The sequence below is a fragment of the Marmota marmota genome, unplaced genomic scaffold (assembly GCF_001458135.2).
Source record: "Marmota marmota marmota unplaced genomic scaffold, marMar, whole genome shotgun sequence".
NCBI classification, from domain to species: Eukaryota; Metazoa; Chordata; class Mammalia; order Rodentia; family Sciuridae; genus Marmota; species Marmota marmota.
The window spans coordinates 9,071,300-9,094,388 of record NW_025999969.1 but is presented as its reverse complement, the minus strand read 5'-3'; the positions used below and the strand labels follow the sequence as shown (position 1 = coordinate 9,094,388).

General features: G+C 41.1%; 1 protein-coding gene across 1 annotated transcript in view; it reads left to right on the top strand.

Moving 5' to 3' along the window:
• Positions 1-23,089, top strand: part of Atp13a5 (ATPase 13A5) — a 112,252-nt gene that overhangs the window by 41,907 nt on the left and 47,256 nt on the right. Inside the window, exons 8-16 of the mRNA XM_048804086.1 lie at positions 1,848-1,920; positions 2,823-2,951; positions 8,495-8,665; positions 10,921-11,078; positions 13,052-13,240; positions 16,834-16,895; positions 18,961-19,111; positions 21,803-21,889; positions 22,522-22,678. Of these exons, the coding sequence (XP_048660043.1) occupies positions 1,848-1,920; positions 2,823-2,951; positions 8,495-8,665; positions 10,921-11,078; positions 13,052-13,240; positions 16,834-16,895; positions 18,961-19,111; positions 21,803-21,889; positions 22,522-22,678 (1,177 nt within the window). The remainder of the gene's footprint in view (positions 1-1,847; positions 1,921-2,822; positions 2,952-8,494; positions 8,666-10,920; positions 11,079-13,051; positions 13,241-16,833; positions 16,896-18,960; positions 19,112-21,802; positions 21,890-22,521; positions 22,679-23,089) is intronic.

Below are 23,089 nucleotides of genomic sequence, written 5' to 3'. Positions count from 1 at the left end.
TTTTTGCTTTATGTTTTTGTTATTTATATGTATGTTGGAAACAACATTTTCGTTATAAAATTATTTCAAAGATTAAAAAATATATATATATTCCAAGTACTTACAGCAGTGCTTGATACATAGTAGCTGCATAATGTTTCAACTGTTTTAAAAATAATAACTTGAATTATTTATATACCTCATGTATTTCTTCTATGAAGTCTTGAGTGTTTCAGATAAATCCCTAACATGTAAAACAAATCTGCCGCATACTATGTTTGATCTTGAAAGTAACTTGAAATTGGTCAAATTCAATGTTATTTGTTTACAAAGGAAACAATTAACTTATAAGGTGAAATTTCTTATGCACCATACATGGCTGGTTAGTGGGTGAGCCAGACCCACAGCTCAGGAATCCTGAGCAACTCCAGTGTTCTTGCCACAGAATCAGAGCTGACTTTCTCACTCCTACCTGTCATTCAAAGGCATGCCCCAACAGTCAAGCCCCAGGAAGTCACCTTAGGACAATGGAATATGTATCCAACAGTATTATCACTTCTTCTACTCAATTGGTCCAAATTAGTGAAGTTTAGCTTTTTATGCAAAACTGAAATAAATAATCAAATTTTCCATATAAATATTAACACTAAATGCATTATGTTCTCTGAAGGGGAAAGTTGCGTAATTTTGTGTAATGTTTGTCTTAGCCTGGTGACATTTCTGTAACATTTAAAAAAAGTACCAATGGAACAGAAAAAGATAATTTAATAGCTAAAAATAAATGTTTCATGTTTGAACTAGGTTAAGCTGCATTTGAGTACTGTCCACAGTATTCAAACCCTCTTCTATTTAATGGCATCCAAGTCATTGATATTCATACCAATGGGGCAGTGCCTTCTACAGCTGCTCAGCCCTGCTCAGCCATCTCTCTGACTGATGGTGCCCCAATGGTCACTCTGGGGAAGTTGTGTGGATGAAATCCCCTCTCACCTCTGTCTTCCCATGCTCGCCATTATGCTAGGAGATGTTTAGAGATGTTGCTTCCATTACCCCAGGCTCCTTCCATTTCCTCCACATGTTACAGAGACCTATCTCAGTGAGTTCTACCTCAGGCAAGCCTTTCCAGCTGGTGGACTCTCACAACTCTTTTCCCTTCAGCAACTTTCTTATTCTTCACTAACACATTTGAACCCTCAGCATAGTACTGAGTACTATGCAAAGGGCTTTATGAACATTGGTTTAAAACTGACAACAGCCCTAGAAAAACAGAGATGGCTATTCTTTCTCCTTTCAGATGAGCAAAAGGGAGTCAAACAGGTAAATAACTTGTAAGTGATAGCACCAGGATTCAAAACTGAGCCATATGACACCATGCTACAGACTCATCTGACATGAAAACCCCCCATTTATAGCAGAGGGGGTGACTGTTCACTTTTGATCAAGCACAACTTAAATACTCACGGGCTTTTACAAGTGGAAATCTGCTTAGTGAACAACTTGAGCTTTGTTGTTTTACAGACAGGGGAGTGGAGGCTTAGAGTGGGAGGTAACCCATCCAGTCTCAGTCTTTCTCTTTTTACTTGTGCATTCTCAACATGTTGATAAAGTCTTGCTTCCCTGGCATAGTCTTTTGAGACAGTGGCTCTGCATCATTTTTCCTGGGAGGGAAATAGCATTATTTCTATTTCATTCGAACTCTTAAGCGTGGTCACTTCTGCAAGGAGTGGGGCAGGTGGGGCAGAGGTTGGGGCAGTGCAGCTGAAGCATGGAGTTGTTTGGCTGTGACAGCAGGTTGGCATTTGCACTGTGGAGATCAGGTGGCTTTCAGGACGTGGACTGATACTGAAACTTTGACTTTACATTGATAGCAATCAGTGAAGCTGCACAACCTTGTGGAGGATCACAACAAAGTCCAAGTTACAATCCTTGTGAAAGACAAAGGTAGGTGATACTGTTCTGCTTCTTGGGCATGCTACTGTTTCAGGGTGGAATCTGACTCATTCATCCTTGATTACTTACTCGTCAAAGAGAAAAAGTCTTTTCTGATTGAACTCAGGACTGGAACTAGGGTGAGAACAGAGCATCTAAGACATGAAATCCAAGGAAGCAAGGATGTACAAACACTAATCCTGCCTCCACAGGGCTGGAGAGGGAGTGCCCTGTTAAACCGCAACCTGGGCTCCTCACTTGCCCTAGTCCTGATTGAACCATTCCTACTCAATGTCTGGATTACTTCAAATTCCCTCTGTCCTCCATATTTCATTCATGTGGATATTACTGGAGAACCCTTTTAAGGTTCTTTTATATTCTTCAACTAGCCATCCCAAATACATCCCATCAAGTATTTCAAACTATCATCTGGAACCTAGACCTGCATAGGTCTTTTTGATGCTGGCTGGACACTGGCATTTGCTCTGAGTTAGTCTGGGTCAGGTAGCCAAGGCTGTCTGCAAGGAGTGAAGAGCTACACTCAAAGCAGCAGAAGCTCTCTGGACAATTTTCCTAAGGCCCTAATCCAAGGAGAGAAAGCTTGTCACGGGGGCGGGGGGGGGGGGTGGAGAATGCAAACAACAGCCGAAGGATCTTTCTTCATTGACAAGTGCTGTTGAATATTCCCTGTGGGCCAAGCACTGACTGAGTACTAGGATCCAAATGGGATCTTGTTGCTGAACTAATCCTTTGCTACATTCCAGGAACCGATTCCCTAATTCTGGTTCTCTTGGAAGTTTCAGTTGAGTGGAAAGGGCTTAAACAGGTAGGATAGCTCTTGGCAAACAGGTCAGTAAGGGTTCTTAGTTGCTTTAATTCATAAGTAAAACTAAGAAAACTTTGTTCTTATATAGGTTTGCAGGAGCTGGAATCTCGCCTCTTGGTTCCCGGAGATATTCTTATTCTTCCAGGAAAATTATCATTGCCTTGTGATGCTGTTTTGATCGATGGGAGCTGTGTGGTGAACGAGGGCATGCTCACAGGTAGACAGCTTGCCTCAAGCTAGTCGTCCCTGTCCAACAGCTAAGCCAACACTTAGCAAATCAGATCACCATACATCTACCCTGCCCCAGGCTCCATTTCCATATTGACAGATAAGGGAGATAAATTTGGCCTTTTCATTCAAGTAGAGGCACAAAACACTCCAGCAGGCTGTGTTGAACAACGAGAAGAACTAATTCACTATAAATACAAAATATTTAATACCATATGTATTAAATGAAGAAACACTTAATATCATATGTCATTAATTGCCTGATGGGTGGGGAGGCTTCAGTAGGTGAACAGGTTGAAAGACAATCTGTTCATAAATATGAGTCTGGCTCATGCCCATATTCAAGCAAAACACAACCCACAAAACCCAGCAATGCCCACAATTGGAAGGGTGTAGAGATATTTTTCCTAGCCTTGCATTGTACGGATGGAAAACTACTTCAAGGTTTCAATGGAAAGTTTGAGTTAAACCTTAGGGTAGAAACAGTACAACAGCTCTGTTCTCCTTTGGACTCATAATTCCAGTTGATCTCACTGTGCAGAAAGATCTAGTTTTCGTTTACAGTTCATTAGGTTTACTTACATTTGTATAATTAGTAAGGCACTATTTATGAAATATTCTTTAGTTCGAAAAATAGTTGTCATAAGAGATACTATAAAACAACACAAACATAGAAACTACTTTTCTTTTGTGCTTGCAGATTGTCAAGGTTTTCTATTTCCAAATGGTGTAAAGACAGGGAGGAAAAAACCTTAATACAACCTAAATGTAATGGAAGTTCATTATCCCTAAATTGTTCCACATAAGCAGATTTCACATTAAAAATGAGTCTGCTTAATTTAAAATTGAGACAAGAAAATGTAGTAAACATAAATATGTTTGGTATAATTACAAAATACCCCTTTAATGTGTTGAAATCTAACTGCCTTATAATGACAGTGATGAGGATTTGCATACTGATCATATCTTTTATCCAGAATGTTGCCATAGTACCCAACACGAAAACCTCAAGCTCAACAAAAACTGTCCTTCTCCCTCCAATGCAGCCGCTGTCTCCCAGCTGCTTGTGAGGCAGAATGGCTGCTCTCACTGGCAACAGAAAGGCTGTGCCCTTGGTCTGTTCTTTCTCCTCTCCCTGACTGGACTGTACAGTGCTGCCCTTGATTCTCAGGAAAACTCAGAGAGTTCCAGAGAATTAGAAGTGGCGAACAATGCTGCCTTTCAAGAAATGGGTAAAATCGACCTAAAATGACCTAAAATGATAAGTGGCTTTTTCTAATGTTCATTCTGGGAAAAATTAAGGGGACAGTATTACTATCTATGTAACCTAAGTACCGTAAAAGGCAACTAAGGTGACAGACACATGAAATAGAGACATATATACTTCTTTCTCATTAATTTCTTCACAAACTTTTAAGTCCCAGCATGCTCTAAATACTTTTTATACAGCCTACACCCCACTTCCCACCATGTTCATATTTGTGCAAAGGATCCTGTTTGAACAATCAGAAGATTAGGGTTAGATTACTGAAACTGCAATTGTGTTCCTAGGGTATTTGTCCACAAATGCGATTCAGATTCTGGTGGGGGAAAAAAAAAACCACGAAAATCTTTATTGATGTAATAATAAATATGGCAAATACTCTTAGCATCGCTATTGCAACATATTTTATAAATAACTTTTACATCTCACTTCTTTGTGACACAAAACAGATTAGATTGGGAGTTATTATCATACCAGTTTACAAGTAGAAGAATTGGAATTGGAGGTGACCTTTGTTCCTGAACACAAGGACCGTGGGAGGGAGGAAGATGATCCACAGCGGGTACAGCTGCCCTCTCCTTGTCAGGTCCTATCTCCTTTGACTCTTGTTTTCCCACCTACCACACCTCCCCCAGGGCGGGCTCTTCCTCCTTGCCATCTGGCCTCTCCTGTTGGCACAAACTCAGCTATGCAGGATATTCAACTCTATCTTACACCTACATTTCATTGTATTGTTGGCTTCAAATGTTGCCATTCTTGAAAGCGTCAGGTGTGAATTACCTGGCATGAGCCAGTCGTCCCCTTAGATTAGCTGTCCTCCAGACCCTTATCTGGCTACCCAGAGTTGTATAGTGAGCAGGTGGGTGTGGTCTAGAGCAGGTCTTCTTCCTAGTCTACCCTGAACCTGGGAGACTGATGGAGGCTTGCCTACCTGGAAAGGGAGGCAGACCCAGATGCCAGTTAGTTTCCACAAAGTTAGTGCAGGTCCCTTTTCTTAGGGACATGTGACATGTAAGTCTCTTTTTAATTTGATTTACTTCCACCTATACGTGCTAGATTCTATATGTTTTATCTATTCCAATTTACATAGAAATGCAGTCGAGGGCATGCATGGTGAACAAAAAAGATTTGTTTTCACTCTCAGGCAGTCCCTAAAATTCATGATCAAATTTATGACTGACTTTTAAAACTCAAAAACCAGTGATTACCTCCTTGTCCTTTTTTCTGCCTCCTTTTTCTGAGGGAATGGATCCCCTTTAGTATCCAGCTCCCTTGGAAGGAGAGGAATCAAGAATCAAAAGGGAAATCATGGGAAGGAGAATCTATTAACATTTTGAATTCTTCTCATCGTAGCTCATTTGTTTTGCTCTCATATGTATTAGGTTCTGTACTAACTTTTTACATCAGTTACTTCCTCCAAATCAGATCACCATACATCTACCCTGCCCCAGGCTCCATGCTATGACATTGACAGATAAGGGAGATAAATCTGGCCTTTTCATTCAAATAGAGGCACAAAATACTCCAGCAGGCTGTGTTGAACAATGAGAAGAACTAAGTCACTGTAAATACAAAAATCTGAAACCCAGATTAGGTAAATAATCTGCCTATAATCACAGAACTTACAAGTGGTGCTGATGAGATTTGGATTCATTTGGTTATACATTCATTCACTTACTTCACAAATGTTTATTAACGAGCAGTGAACAGGCAGATAAGATTTCTTTCCTTAAGGAGGTAACATCTTGGGTGGAAAAAACAGAAAGCACGAGAGTACACACATGATATAAATTCCCAACAAGTATGTTTTATGAAGAAAATAAAACACCTAAATCCAGGCATTTTGTCCCCAGAGCCTATGCTTATAAGCAGTGCTTCCTCCTTCTCTTAGAAATACCTGTGTGGGAGAGGGTGGCATTCATTCTGTCACAATCTCCTGCCCACTCCCTCCATTCATTAAATTACTCTTGTTTACAAATTTAAAACTTGCACAGGAAGTGTGCCGGGACCCAGGAGTTCCCTCAGTGTTTGCATATTGCCGTCCTGCCAGACTAGCTTCTCACCAGTCCATAAGCTAGATGGTTCCCTCTCTTCCTTTCTTGCTGCCTTTCCCTTGCTCTTGCTTATTCATCCTGTGTTTAATACAAGTTCAGAGATGCCTGCTCTGTGCCAGGCTCTGTGTTGTGTGCTGAAGTTACCAAGATGAATGGGAAATGTTTCCTGTTCTCAAATTGCTAAAAGTCAAATGGTTCCAGAGATGTTAATAAACAAGGACATAGATGTTTCCAATATGTCACCAAATGCAGGCACCTGGCTTCTTGGGGACAGGGGAGAGTATCTCCTTTTGACTGCATGAGGGGTCTCCAGATGCTGGGAGCCAATTCTACAGTTAACAGGGAGCAATGCTGGCACTTCCTTCTGAAACCTTGTTTTAGACTCTTTAGTCTCCCAGTCTTTTGTAGGTGAATCCTTCTTTTTTGTGGCAGGGGAAGAGGGGGAGTGTTCTCAAGAAAGACTAAAGCATTAGATTTCTTATTAATGTAGGAATAATATAAAAGAGACTTGGAGATCATTTCTGTGTAATATCATCAGATTTGAGCTTCTATCTGGAGCACATCATTGCCAGATGGCTTTCATCTTTGATTGATCAATACCTGCCTGCCTCCAATTTCATTGGCTGTGTGTGTGTGTGTGTGAAACTGTTCACTAGTACTGTATTAACCAAAGTATCAATTGTGGATGACTATTCTTGAAGCCAAGGCAGAAAAACCTTGGCAAGTATTTGCCTGTTATAAAGGCTGATTTCAAAAAACAATGTGGTACAAGGATTTGGAGACATGTCAAAAGGTTCTGTCTCTTTTACAAAGTCATGTAGAATGCAATTGGCAAATTCACACAACAGATGTATATCATAATTGTTTTTTTAAAAAAATGGTATGGGGACGATGCTATTCAAGATTACTAATAAAAAATTTATAGTTTTTTATACCTTATTATGTAAAATATGTACCATGCTAGGAAACTAGTTTTTGGGGAAAAAAACTAGTTTTTTGAAAAAAACTAGTTAAAAAAACAATAATAGAAAAACAATAAAGGCCTCAGTAATTGCCTTTATTTAATTCATCCATGCATTTTAACAAAAAAATATATTTGAACCTATTATATACTACCAGGGAAAATGAGGAGCATATAAAGTTATATATGTTAAAGTCCTAACCTTGGTTATTACCTAGAAAGAGAGATAAGACCCAAATTTGTATAACTATAATCAATATAATACTATTTCCAAATTGGAAATATGACGTATTATCTTGCTAACTGAACATTTAGCAAAAGACTGATGGAATTTTAAATTCACTTTAGTGCCCTTTAAATCTGGGAGCCAGGAAGTGTTATTAACATTTTTATTTTGTCTCTGAAATTTATCATTTTTGAACTCCGAGCAAAATTTCTTTTTTACCTTAAGTATCTTGTCTTGCAGCCATCAAGGAAAGGGAGATAATCGGTACCAGCAAAGAATGGGAGTCAATAAAGGGAAATGAAAGGGCCTCGTTCAGCTGGAGCGTGGATGAGGAGAACCGGCCAACAGTGCCTGAATAATGCTGGGCTTTGACAAGCTAGGAAGAGGGTTTGGGCTTTATTTAGTAGTGGCAGTGGATAAAACTAAGGGTTTGGGGGGGAAATGGAATAATAATAAAAAGGAGGGTTTGATAGAATTTACTGGAAATGGTGTAGGAAGACCTCTATTTTCTGGCCTGGCTCCCTGAGCTTTAGGAGGGCAGAATGTCTGTCTTGTATATCGCTATGTTCCTAGCATTCAACACAGTTCCTGGCACAGCATACGCACTTACAAAATATTTGTTGACTGATTAGGTAAAAGAATGGATGAATGAATAAATGAAGGAATGAAAGGCAAATAGTATCTGTGTGTTTTACGACTCCTCTATCCCTTGTAGTGGTTCTGGGCTTGCTGAACATTTGGAGAATGGTAAGTACAACTCAGTCAACATAGGTTTCTTTAAAAATCATGAGGACAAACCATACAGACCAGGTATAGGAAGACAGGCAGATCTTAAGTAACTATTTGAAATCCAATCAAGTCTACCATTGCTTGTACCACCAGCATCCCTAAGAACTGTTATCTGACTCATGGGAGGGGCATTAGGACCCGATAAGTTGTGGTTGTCTCATTTCTTGAAACTGGCAAGTAACAGTTTTAAATACTGTTGTGGTTTTATGTAGAATCAACAAAATACTATCTTCCTTAGGAGAAAGTATACCTGTCACAAAGACACCACTGCCCGGAACAGAGAACACCATGCCTTGGAAATGCCACAGCTTGGAGGACTATCGGAAACACGTGCTCTTCTGTGGGACAGAAGTTATCCAGGTCAAGCCTTCTGGGCAGGGACCCATAAGAGCAGTTGTTTTGCAGACAGGTTAGTGGATTCCACTCTTGTCACTGTAGTCTATACCTGGAGGTGAGCAGAATGAGAACAGGGAAGGTTTGTTTAGGATTTTGGAGTTTACCACATTCTAGTAATAACAGTCACACTCTTTTCTATCAAGATCCCCTATTCTAAATCGCCACTATTCTGACTTATTTTTTGTTAAACCCCTGTGTGTGATGAAAGATACACAGAGATAATGCATATTTCCTTCAAGGCCAAACTATATTCTTGGATTGACTAATGTCCATAGGTTTCTTCTCTTTTCCTTCCATTTTATGAGCACTTGCCAAAAAAAAAAATGTGTCAACCATAATGACTGTCAAGTCTTTTTTCCTTTAAAGGGGTTGCTTGTGAGGCTGTACATCAGACTCCCTGCTGGCTACCTCCACCTGCACACTCTACAGACTCTTCAAAATCAAGCATCAAAACGTGAACTTATCCTCCTGCACTGCCTCTCTGTTAACAGCCTCTCCATCAAGCTAGTTTCTTAATGGTATCTTTAACTGCTTACTTTCCTTCATTCCAAAAGGGCACCAGTGATTCCACTATGGCCTCAGAGGGCTATCCCTCTTTTCTGAGTCCTGTACCTTCCTCTTCATTCCCATAGTCACTGTTTAGTGCAGGCTTTCATCACACCATGTTTACTTTATTATAAGAAAAATAGTCTGGACTCTTTACTTTCAACTTTTGCCCTAATCTTTGAATTGATCTTGAACTCAAATCACACTTCAAACACACATTCTAGAATAGCCCAGGCATATCACACCTAAAGTTTTGCATGCCTAGCCACATAAGCTTCAAACTTCCACATGCCATTCACAACCAATGCCTTTCACGACCTGGTCCCAACTCCTAGTCCTTAACCCTGATCTGTGTTTCTGTCACCTCACATATTCATGGACACCAAGCATGCCAATATGCTTTAGTTTGATGTTTTATTCAATTGTTCTGGATGAATTAGTTTTTTTTTTTTTTAGTTAAAACATGACTTTGTGTTTTTTACTAAAACTAGCTAGTGGGTTTTAGAGCATCTTCAGCCTTCTGTCTAAACAAAAACAAATAGTTAAAGACCATGGAAGCCACCATAAACCACTGTAAAATTCTTACAAAGCAAGTTAGAGAAAAGTCTACTCCTATTCTCCAAAGGTAATAAAGCCATGTTTAAGCAGACCAGGTATCCATATAGCAGTGGAGATAAGGCAAATTTTGTACTTAAAATACTGGTGTTCCTGTCTAGACTATATAATAGTTAATCATTTTAGCCACTAATTCAGATATTAATGGGTATTTGCCATGTGCTATGCACTGAGGGCTAAAGAAATAATTTGTGAGCTACACCTTTCCCGGAAGGAAGGTCATGATACTCTGTTGTAGGAGACAGATTAACTTATAGTTAACTAAAACATGCAGTGATGATGGGTGTCATATGACCAAGTGTTGCAGGGACCCCAAAGAGTGAGATATATTATTCTTGGTATGAAGTATGAGAATAGAATTCTAGAAACACTTCTATGATGAGGTGGCATTTTAACATAGCTGATAGGATGGGGAGGGTTTAGTCAACCACATCAGCGCTATTAGAATAGTCTGATTTGTGTTTACAAAATACAAGAAAATATACAAGGCGTCTTCTAAAATCAGTAAATAGTTGGGATCAGTCCAGCAAGATAGGAGTAAATCAAATTGAAGGTGACCTCAAATCCATGCCTAGAAAATTTAATTTTATTCTAAGAAAGTGGTAATATTTGGAGCAAAAGAATGATATGATTAAAGGCAGATGCATGTGTATATATATATATATACACACACACGCATATATATATATACACACATACATATGCATATATATATTAGGATATTACTTGCACTTTCCCTTTTTCTTAATTTTCAATTTTTTTGAATATCTGTTTTCAACACATGTCTACTTTAAAGTGTCTTTCTGCAGCATCTCATTTTCTCTAGTTAACACATTCTTCAGTTCCTTAGTCCGGTTTTTCTCAGCCCTCATGTGGAATGGGGAGCTGCACTGCAAGAGCCATGGAAACACTGATTCCCAGAACAATAGAAATGGAGCAGGCCTAAGTGAAGGCCACTGACTGCTCTGCTGACTTCTAACAAGGAAAGCAAATACAGTGTGAAGTCAGAGCAATGCTGCTCTCATTCCAAGCTCCAATGACTCTACCACTTTGGGTTTGGAAAGTGTATTCAAGGACCTTACTCCACCTGTGATTGTCTCCATGTAGGTTACAATACAGCAAAAGGGGATTTGGTGAGATCCATCCTCTACCCCCGGCCTCTGAACTTCAAACTATACAGCGATGCCTTCAAGTTCCTTGTGTTCCTGGCCTGTCTTGGGGTTGTAGGATTTTTCTATGCCCTAGGAATATATATGTACCATGAAGTAAGTACTGGGGGGTAAGGTTTTTCAGTAGCTTAGCTTTTTTAACAGCTCGGCCTAACACAAGAAATTTAGGTTAGTTTGCTTCTTGGTTCTATCATTCTGTAAATCGGCTCTGTATTTACACTGTTTAATATGAGAACACAGAGCCACCTGTACTTATGGAGCACTTAAAATATAGCTAATATAAATGAGGAAATGAAATTTCAATTTATTTCATTTTAATTAATTTAAGTTAAATAGCTGTATATGGTTAGTGGCCATCTAATCATATTGGATAGTGCAGTTATGAAAAGTTGCCAAGGGGTCCCTCCCAGTGTGACATGTGTACCATCCAAGCCCAAAGAGCCTTAAAGGAAATACATGTTTCTCAAGTCTGATAAAATGAGAGAGATTTTGTCAATCAGGTCAGAGAGCAGGAAGGGCACACTAATTTGAGTGAGCAAAACAAAAAGAAAGGATGTACAAGGGTCTTCTAGAACCAGCCATCAGAAAAGAGAGAAATCTAGCAAGGTAGTAGATTTAATTGAAAAGGATCTTAGACTTTTTCCTGACGTATTTGAAAGTATCCCCAGTAATCCCCAACACTTATGTGTTTTGCTTGGGCTCTTAAATTAAGAATTTAATTTTATAGCACTGATAACTCCTGGGATCCCTTTAAGCTGCAGAGTATCAGGTTTCATTTGGATGCCTCTCTTCCTAGGTGTGGTCAGGAGGGCAGGTTTTCACTTATGACCCTGAGGTCCTTTCTGGTCCTCAGAGTCTGGTTCTGTTGTGTACCATACAGTCTCTACATAGACATGCAGGGTGGGATCATAAGTGTATAGGTGGGTAGGAAAAAGATGTAAATAAAGCATCCAAACACAGGTGCGAAACTCAGCTTGAATGGCCTCATTATGGTGTCCAAAGTGGTGGCATCAGTGAATTCTGCATGTTTGTGGAGTGGAGTCAGGGCCAGGGAATGCATATTGGTGGACAAAGACATAACTAGAGTTCATACTCAAACTTAACCTCTGCATAGTCATTTCAATTGGAAAAAAAAGCCTCCAGGAAACATTTCTAGGACAAGGGATAGCAGGGAAGGCCACTTTACTACACTTTACTAGTAGAATGGAGCCTGAGAAGAACTAGGTGGATGAAATGTTAAGGCCACTGGGTGTAGAATGTGAGGCAGTGTGCCAGTTCCAGCTGGGAACAAGAACATTGAGCTGAAATGCAAAATCAAAGCCCTGGTATAGACAGAGAATGGAGGTTTCCTGGCAGCACTCAACATCCAGTACCTCCAGAGCAGCAAACTGAACCCCAGACCTTGTCTTTTTATGGGTCTGAACCTGGCCCCTGTGATAGGCTGCTCTGATTCAGGATTAAGCAAGCTGAGTTCTCAGGATCAAAACTATGGTAGATATAGCTGGGGAAAGCAGTCATTGTGAGGAGAATTAAATAATGTACGGAGCCTAACACAGTGCCTGCTCCAGTGACAGCAAGCTCATTTTAATTCTGCTTCCCTATAGCTAATAATATATGCTCAGATCTTGGCGAGCCCTAAGGGAGAGCCTTACTAATTCACCACTCCTTCACCATTCTCGACTGGGCCCCTCCTTTGTATCAGATCCTAGTGCTGGGCCAACAATCAAGCTGTTGCATGAAATGTAACCAGAGACTAGTCCTGGTGTCCTGGGAGCCCAAGGGGGCATGGAGGTCTGATGAACAGAGAAGGTGGACGCCTGGGTGCAGGGGATGTTAGGAGAAAACCAAGACCTGGAATAAGGATTGAAGTTCTCCTTTGTTCTGTAGTGAGAGATAATGTCTCCATTTTTTAGGGACAGAAAAAAGAATACTCGCCCCCAGAGAACTGACTCTAGGAAGGTTCTGAGCCAAAGTCACCAGGGCCCCCATGATGTTGTAGGAGGCAGTTGTTAAGAAGGTGCTGACCTACCGTGCTGGGCTAACTGTGTAGATGTCTTTCCCTTCCCCAGATCCCCCCAAGAGACACCGCCACCATGGCCCTGATCCTCCTCACGGTGACTGTCCCTCCCGTGCTGCCCGCTGCCCTGACCATAGGCATCGTGTATGCCCAGAAGAGACTGAAGAAAAAGAAAATCTTCTGTATCTCTCCACAGAGAATCAACATGTGTGGGCAAATAAACCTCGTGTGCTTTGACAAAGTAAGACCCAAACTTCCCAGGTTGAGGGTTGATGGTTTTGAGGATAGCAGAGCTGCAGAGTGGTCGGGGGAATGGTCTTCCAGGGAGAACACTGAGGCCAGAGGAGACCACACGGTGAGCTAGAGTGAGATCACCTTCTGGCTGCTACTCCAGTGACTCTAAAGGTTGCAATTTAGTCATCATATCATGAAATTTTTCCCTGTGAAATTTAATGTTTTTTGGTGCTGTGTGTGTGTGTGTGTGTTTTAATCTTTTACTCTGATAACTTCCCTGCTGGACTTTTTCAGGCAAAAATGTGAGAAACATTTCTGTTTCTTGAAGTGCCTTGTCTATAGCTCAAGTAACAATTCCTCTTTGTCCTCTGCTTTTTGTAAGGAAAGAGAGGGCAGGGACAGTGGCCTGTGTCTAGACATTCCTGCCACTCTTCTCTCCTTAGGGATCAGGGCTCCAGGCTAGAGCAGGTGGTCTCTGTGCTTAGGGGCCTGGAAAAGTGGCAGAGGGGGAGTATGTGCCAGATGGGAACACTGCTGCCCAGGGGCAGGTCCCTAGACCTTCTCTTCTTTGGAGACTTGAGGAACTTCAGCACCAGCTGCCCACTGGTTCAGATCCTGCCCTCAGTATTGCCAGGAAACTTGGCTTGTGTAGTACAGTGAGCCTGGGTTTGTCCATCCCTGTCTTTAGTTCATTTGCGTTTAGATAATTGATCAAGGCTTTGGCCACGCTTAATTAACCCACCAATGCTGTCCGCGGTGCTCTTCCATTAAAGAGAGATAGACCTAGGTCAGGGAGTGTAGACCATGATCATGTTGTGTGATGTGTGCTTGGTGAAGGTCTGAGCAAAGTGTCGGGCATGATGAAGTAGGTCCAGAGTCAGAGGCAAGTTGTTAAGAGCACAGTGGTGTGGGAGGCAGGAACATTCCAGAACAGAGGACAATAGGCTGTTTGGAGAGAACAGCACTGGGGGCTGACACACAAGCTGAGAGGCGGAGCCTCATCTGGAAGGAGAATGGGAGTCCTTATCAATTTTTTTTTTTTAGAAGATAAGTGACATTTCTATAGGTACTTTATTTATCCCATCTGAAGGAATTGGTGAGAAGAGGTGGAAGAAGAGAGATAGGACAGAGGAGGAGGCCACCTGTGAACAACTGAAGAAAGAGATCATTCCTAGTTCTAGGAGAGTCAAAACAGAGAGTTGAAAATAAACTGGAAAAGCCCCAGGAGACCTGACCCGTGTATCGCTTTAGATTATTTTAGTTTCCTATCTCTTTGTGTTTTATTTGACAAAGGAAGTCCTCAATTGCCATCAGTCAGAACCCTTAGGGTTAATTTAGCAGCAGCTTCATTTGGGATTTGGGGCCAGATAACAACTCCTTGGAAGTTTTCTAACAGGGATTCTCATTACTTACCCACCAGCCTCACTAGTGTCTAGAATACAGGAGGACCACTGGTAAAATATGTGCATTATATATTCATTCATTTCAATGGCCAATTTTTTCCCAAAGCTGCTCATTTTACTTCCTGTATAAAACTCCTTCCTTTTCATCCTCCTGTCATCTGCTAGTGTGTCTGGGGGACTGCTCCCAGGCTTACTTGGCCAAATTCCATATGGCATGACAGCATGCTGTAGTGCAAAGACCTCCCAACTAGGAATTGGCAAAATGAGAAATATAATCCTGGATGGGATACCAAGTTTCTGCATGGCCTTATTTAGATAGAAGGATTGGACTAGAATTGTTGCCAAGATATTTTTTTTCCAAATTTTACATTATAAAACTCTGTCAACGTGATGTTGAAATAAACACGCTTTACAATGAATTGAATTTTCAACCAGTGTTATTTCAACTTAGAAGATACCTATCACTGGGCCTCTGTGTATATATGTCCCCATATATATTTCTGTTTTTATTGGTTTGTTAGAAGTTCTCTAAGACAAGTTTCTTTTCTTTTTGTCCAATTTATCCCAAGCCTGGGCTTATATTCATGCTAACAGTGCTTTTGCTTTGTTTTTTGTTTGTTTGTTTTTCCTATCTTATTTCTTTTAGAAATTCAAATATAATTGAGCTTTCTGTTTATTATTAGCTTATTGTAAAAGGGTCATTTTCACATAGAGAAGCAGCACAGTCTCATTTCAGTCTTGCTTCAGCACTATCTCTGTTTTCATGTTCAAAATATTAATGTTTAAAAACATAATCTAGTCATCAGGAAAACATTTCGGTTTGAATTAACCTGCTAACTCTTTGAAATCGAACAACCCAAGGGGATTTGGAAAACAAACACACAGGTTGGGCCTTTGTAAAACGCAGGAGGGAAATGAAGCAAGTAACTGGTCTTGAAAAGTTTGTTTTTATTTCAAGGAATAACTCAATCAAGTTAGCTCTTTTGTGGAATCCAAATGAACGAGTGAAATAAAGATTCCTAATTCTTTAATTTGAAACCTCAGAAAGGGCTTTGTCTTTCCCCATGTCCCGTAGAATTTGCTTAACATTTCTAGTGGTGGAAGACTCCAGAAGGGCTGCTTCTGGTTCTGCCACTCCAACGAACAGGACACTGTCCCCTTAGGCTGTTCATTTCACCTTTAATCTATCTCTGCCCTTCTGCTCAGTTTAAGAATGAAAACCATCATAAGCCCTTCTCAGTAAACCATTATGTTAAGGTGATGTGCTTGAATGATAACAGATATCATTTGGATAGGAAACTACAAAATTCAGTGTCTTATGCAGAGATGACATTAAGAAACTCATGTCAGAGGCCCAGAACTCAGTGCTGAAATAGGATATTCTGCAGTGCTTGGAAATGCTTTGCTCTGCTTTGGAAGTGCCAAAGCAGCTGTGGGGGGCTGCACTCTGTCTGGGTGTTAAGCAGGACTGATGCTGTTAGCCGACTGCAGCAAGACACCAGGGTCTGCAATTAATGAATGACTGGGAAACAACAAAAAAATTAAGTGCTGTGACAGAACTCGGTTCCATTTTGCTTTCTCGGTTACATTATATGACAAACACTTTCCCATAGTACTGCAAATCATATCTCCTGAGCCTTTTCCTCTTGTTCTCACAATAAAACCCATTCATGGACATTAATTAATATCTATTATTAGCACTTAGTTTCTCTCCGTAGTTTCAAAGCCCTTTACCAACATTTCATTATCAATCCGGACAGTCACTGTCACCCATATTTTTAGAAAATTACTGTGAACCAGATGGCAAATTGTGAACTAAACAGTCTTGGAAAGAAAGAAAAAAGAAATCTTGAGCTCTGCTTTGGAAAGACAGCAGATGCCAACTGAAGAGTCAACTCACACTGGTTCTTGTTGGATTTTCACTTACTGAGCTTCTCCAATAATAACAGCAATAGACACAACAACAAACAAAACCAAAACAAAGCACTTGTATTTTATCATCATAGTAACTTGAATCACCTGATTATCAACATAGTCTTAAGGACTCACATGTCAGCATATTTAAAATTTGACACTTACAAAGGATTTGGACAATTGAATCTGTGATAATTTCTTGGAAGCTTCAGTTTCATTTAAATCACATCATAATTAAATGCTTTAAATCTTACACTAATACCAATTTTAATTTTTTTTTCAGACAGGCACTCTTACAGAAGATGGACTGGACCTCTGGGGGACTGTTCCTACTGCCAACAACTGGTAGGTCCCTTAAAGGAAGATGAAATGTGATGGTGTGCTTGCCTTGGTGGTACTCAAATCCATCCTTCCAGTATTGAAGGATGAGAATCACATCAAATATATATAGTAATGGGCTGGAATCAGCTCCCAATTTTTCTGACTTGTTTAATTGAGTGAGTCCTAAGTTCTGATCCAGACCGGGAAAGTAGGTCTTCAAATTGCACCCTCAAAAAATGGAATAGAATAAGGTGAATGATTGAGGAATGGAATGAAAAAAACACAAAAGCAGTGTGAAATCAAAATCAGGCTTGATTAATAGCTGCAAAGTCTTTCTGATGCAAGTAGTTGTAGTGAAGAGGTCGAAAATAAGGCTCCTTATTTTATATGACAGAGGTCTCCTCCCTCATAGAGTTCACAATCAAGTGGGATCAAAACGTACAAAGATACTCATCCCCAAAGTACAACACAGGCCAAGAAAATTGTTACTATTAAGGCAGGAAATCAGAATAGAGAAGAAGCAATAAAGATGAGGAAGCATGACACACAGTCTTGGTTTATATAATAACATGGTGGGTGGATGTAGAAAATGTTTTGAAATTTGGTGGATCAATGAAAGCCAATAGAAAGAGATGGCACCTGAGATAAGTTTTGGAGGACCTCTGTGTGCAGCCATGGCCAGATGCCACTCTTTGATACTTCTTGATGGGACCATCCAGGGAGACCCTCTGGACCTCAAAATTATATAAACATGGGCTAAAAGGTAGCTCTAGAGAGAGTAGAAAGTAATCACTTACACACCTACCTCAGAACAGAACTGGAGAGGGGAGGAGGGCCCTCCACAGAGAGTACCCCTAGTCTCCTAGCTCCATCCCTGTAGGGCTAAGGCTTGTCTTCTCAATCTGAGTGGTAATGACTTCTGCTCTTTGGCTCTGATTACCCAATTTTGGCTTCAAACTGTGGCTGAGGCAGCTGATGGTCAGTGAAGTCATATAGGGGCCCTCCAAGATGGTATTGGGGCAGGTACAGTGCAGGCACAAGATAATAGCAGACAGGTGGTGTGACTCTTTAGAAGATAGTTGGTTTTTCAACTCTACTCATGTGTCTCTGCTCCTGACTGCCCAGTGTCCCAGCTGGCCTTCCTTTAGACAGATAGGGCCTCTGTCAGCCAGAACAGTGAACATGATGGAATGTGTGTCATTTCAGTCCTTCCATCTCCCTCCCACACTCTTGTACTCTGAAGCTTTTGAGGAAGTAGAGTCAACTAGACCCAATTGCCATTCAGCTCTGAGGTGGGAGGAGAGGAAGGGAAACCAAGCCATTCTATACTGTCAAAGAGGAAAACAGTCTTTAGAGGCAGGGGTTTTCAGGAAAACACAGCAAATTTGGAAGGGCTGGGTAGCAAGAAATACTGCCGAGCCAAGGCATGCTTTTACTTGCCTGAAACCACCAGGTAGGCTCCTTTCCTACCGTGCTACATCATGAAACTAGGACCTTCTGGCTTAGGGTATGTAGTTTTTGGAGCCAGCTCCACAGCGTTTGCAGGTATAGCTCAGAGTTGCCTGCTCACATGCTTTGCCACAGCAAGGCCATTATGTCAGATGGCTGCAAGTAATGTCACAAAAAACCCTGGAATTGTACCAAGCCCCCTGAAGTTACAGTTTAACTTGACCAGTGGCAATCTCTGATGAAGGAAATTCATCTCCAACTCAGAGAAAGGTTGTCTAAAGATCACTCTGCAGGCAGAGCAGTCTGTTTAAAAACTGAAGAAACTAAATGAAGAAGGGATTGAAGGCAGCTTAGTCCCTGGACAAGTATAGAAATAGCAAGAAATTGTGTCTGGGCCTAGAATCCAGGACATAAAGAACATCAGTAGGAGTAGCAGCTGTGAGGAGAGGCAGAACTGGGGCCCACAGGACCCTAACTACCAGTTTAGAGAGTCTGGATTTAGTCCTGTAGAGCAGGAGGAGCCATTGAAGGGCTTTGAGTATAAGGATAGGTGCCTGAATCTCTGCCTTCGCAAACTTTCAGGGGCAGAGTATGCAAAATGATTTTATTGAAGACCTTAACTTATTATCCTCTCTACCAGTTTTCAGAAAGTCCACAGCTTTGCCTCGGGCAAGGCTTTGCCATGGGGACCTCTGTGTGCAGCCATGGCCAGCTGCCACTCTCTGATACTTCTTGATGGGACCATCCAGGGAGACCCTCTGGACCTCAAAATGTTTGAAAGCACGGCCTGGGTAAGTTCATGGCTTATTTAATCAAATGAGGAGAATGTAAAGAGATCTGTGCTGGGAGTCCTGAAGGCTTTCCAACTGTGGTTAAAATGAATTCTGCTCTGATCCTGCCAGAATTTGCCAACCTCCGCTTCAGAAAACTCTGTCAAGGAGTGTAATGTGAAATAGGGCTCCATAGCAAATAAATTTGGAAACTGCTGTTTACACGAAGTTAAAAAGATTTTTCTTCAGGATTTCTTTAATATACCATGGTTGCAATGTGAATATTCAAGAGAGGACATGATATGCAACATTTAATAAAACTATTTGACCTCAAAACCTTCTTGACTGGCTATAGCATGGTGCAAATGTTCTCCAAACACCCTGGGAGAGAGAGTTCTATAAAGGTGGGTCTTTTGTGGCCATATATCACTTGACTGTGACAAGGTGACTGAAGAACTGAATTGATAATTTTAGTTTAAATTTAAATAGCAGCCAGGCACAGTGGCACACTCCTGTGATCCCAGCTACTAGGGAGGCTGAGGCCACAGGATAGCAAGTTTGAGACCAACCTCAACAACTTAATGAGGCCCTAAGGACTTAGTGAGACCCTGTCTCAAAATAAGAAATAAAAAGGGCTAGGGATGTGGCTTGGTGCTCCTCTAGGTTCAATCTCTGGTACCAAAAGATAATTTATTTTTTAAAACTAGCTTCAGTGGCTGGTAGTTACTGTATCATACATATCAACCTGGAGGATCCTCATTCCAACGGATTCCAATGTCTGAGCTGAGTGCAAATGACAACTGAAAGCTGTGAGCCCATCCTGGAGACTCCCATGACATAGCAGGAAGAGCTCTGCCTTCCACCCGTCTCTGTCATGTATTCGCAAATCAGAGTCAAAACTCCAAGTCTGTCTCTCATATGTTCATTTGGGATAATTATATCTCATTCACAGACCTAATGAGCACCGAGATGATGAGCTCTGAGGAGCTTTGAACACTATCTTGTGCCAAATGAGTGGAGGGTGTTCATGAATGAGCTATCTGATTAATTACATTCTTCTGCCCTACAAATAAAGCATTCTAAAGCCACTTACAGAGATATATAAAGTATTAGAGAGCATTTATACTTGTAAAAAATGGATGGGGCTAGGGTTGTAGCTCAGTGGTGCAGCACTTGCCTAGCAGGTGTGAGGCCCTGGGTTCGAGTCTCAGCACCACATATAAATAAAACAATAAAGTTTTATCAACAACTTAAAAAATGGAGACAAATGTTTGTAGGGGCATGAAACATAACTTGTGAAGAAGCTAATAGGAAATATGTGTGGTAGAGGCATTTTAGCTTCCTACAGGCCAAATGAATTAAAGGGGGAATCTGGTAGAGAGAGAAGTTTCTGAAGTCAGTTAAAAACCATTTTTTAAAAACTTTTTAAAAAAATATTTATTTATTTTTAGTTGTAGTTGGACACAATACTTTTATTTTATTTATTGTATGTGGTGCTGAGGATTGAACCCAGGGCCTTGCACGTGCTAGGCGAGCACTCTACCACTAAGCCACAACCCCAGACCTAAAAACCATTTTTGCTGTGGAGAAATTTTTGGCATAAAGACAAAACAGTAACCAGTTTACTGGATCTTAATGAGAAGAACCTGTATGTTACCATACAGCAATATCCTTACCAGCGTCATTGGAACAATGATGAGTGATTACTACATACGACTTGGATCCTGGTCCAGTAATGTCTCCTTCCCCATCAGAGGAGGGTCGGTTTGCCTACAAGTGACATACAAGTCGGGGTCATTTTGGAAACATAAATCTTGAGTATTATCTCTGTAAGAACTGTCAGAACAGTTGTATCCCCCCAACAAAGCATAAATATGCAAGATTATTCATTGGGCTTAAGGCTGAGTCAGAAGCAGATTTGAGTTAAATATCGAAATTGGAGTTTGTTAGTTAGGAAGCCTCCACTGAGTTTAAGGAGGAATCCTTATAGATTCTTAAGAATTTTAGCTCTAGAAGGAATGTAAGGATATTTTTCAGAATAAATTAAAATCTGAGATATGAAGTGATATCCCCAAGATCAAACAACTAAGTGACATAGTAGAGAAGAGATGCTATCTTATTTTTCCTCCCCTGCTCTTTCTATCTAATTGCCTTTCCCATATTTTAGTATTGGTTTCTCAGTGGTATAGATTGCTACCATTGTAGCATTTAAAGAATACTAACCATTTTCAAATGTGATTTCTAATTGGCTAATAGCTAACTTGCTAACTCCCTAGTTAAATAAATTAGGTTAGTAGCACAGATATAGTATAAAGAAACAGTCTCAGTTTTATCTCAGGACATAATTCTAACCCATCTAAAAGCTATTGTGCTCCACAATATTGAAGACTATATCTCTACTTAATCTATCCTCCAATTACTAGACATAACCATTTAGGAAGAGTCCTTGATCTGCAGCCAGCACTTTTTCATCAATTACAACTTAAAATATATTCACAATATTTCTGGCTTTTTGACATTCTACAAAAAGGTCTTAAATATAAATCAACACAATAGAAATTTGACAATGACAATATTAAGATAATTATCCTAGAAGAGAAAACTATGTGAGAAGGACTTTGAAAAGATTAAAGTGTTATATTAAAATGAGAGATATTTCTTTTGTATTATTTTTCTCCAAGGCATCTTATAAATGTTTTCATTTTACAATAGAAAATGGAAGATTGTAATGTGAACGCCTACAAATTTGGCATGTCAGACTCAAACACAATAATAAAACCAGGACCAGAAGCCAGCCAGGTATGATTTGCTTCTTTAAATCCTATAGCTCTTTTCCCTTAAGACGAGTGAAACTTCTCAGACTTTCACCTATTTTTATGTTACGGTTTTAAGCTTTATCTTAACAAACCCCATAGTTGCCTTGGTCATTCTTTTAGTTGTAAATCCATCCATTCATTTGTTCAGCACTTGCTTGCTGACTACTGGGGAATGCCAGGCCGTATGCTAGGATTCAAACTAAGACATGCTGGGCTTGTGTTGGAAGAGCCCAAAGACTGGGAAAAAATCAATACAGGTGCAAATAAGTGTGATATGATGTGCCAACAACTCCAACAAAAGCAGAAGAATGAGCCACAGGAGTCCAGAGACAGGAGCCGTGTGCTGTTTCTGGGGGAGGGAAGCATCTCACAGGAAGTGAGCTTAGCTGTAAGGTTATTAGGATTCTCCAGACACTCAAGGGGACAGGACTTGCAGATCAGACAACTTGTCGAGGAAGTCACCTTAGAAGGGAGCCAGGAAAGTATCCATATTGTGACAAATACACTATTGTATGACGTGCTAGGCTCATGGAGGAGGAAACTATTTTGTTGACATGCATCTGGGAAATAGCTCTTGTGGTCTTTCTAAGCTCCCTTTTGTGGATGCCTCTGCAGAGTCCTGTAGAAGCCATTGCCATCTTGCGCCAGTTTCCGTTTTCATCAAGCCTGCAGAGGATGTCTGTGATCGCTCAGCTGGCCGGGGAGCATCACTTCCGTGGCTACATGAAGGGTGCCCCAGAGATGGTGGCCAGGTTCTGCAGACCCGAAACAGGTACCGACATTTTTCTCTTTCAAGAGGTGAAATCAGACCGGCAGAAGAGGAGCAGCGGCCTGCTGAGAGGCTGAGCCGCCCCTTCCCCCTGCGCCAGCAAAGTAGAGGGAACTGTGACCACCCACAGAGCAGGCCCAGTGGCGTGCTGAGGGGCAGAGCCACCCCCGACCCCCCGCGCCTGCCAGGTAGGTGGAACTGTGACCACCGACAGAAAAGGCCCAGTGGCCCGCGGCGGGACAGAGCTTCCAATCACTCCTGCAAGGTAGGCGGGCCTGCGACCCACCGGCAGAAGAGGAGCAGCAGCCTGCTGAGAGGCAGAGCCGCCCCCTCCCCCTGCGCCGGCAAGGTAGAGGGAACTGTGACCACCATCAGAACAGGCCCAGTGGCCTGCTGAGGGGCAGAGCCGCCCCC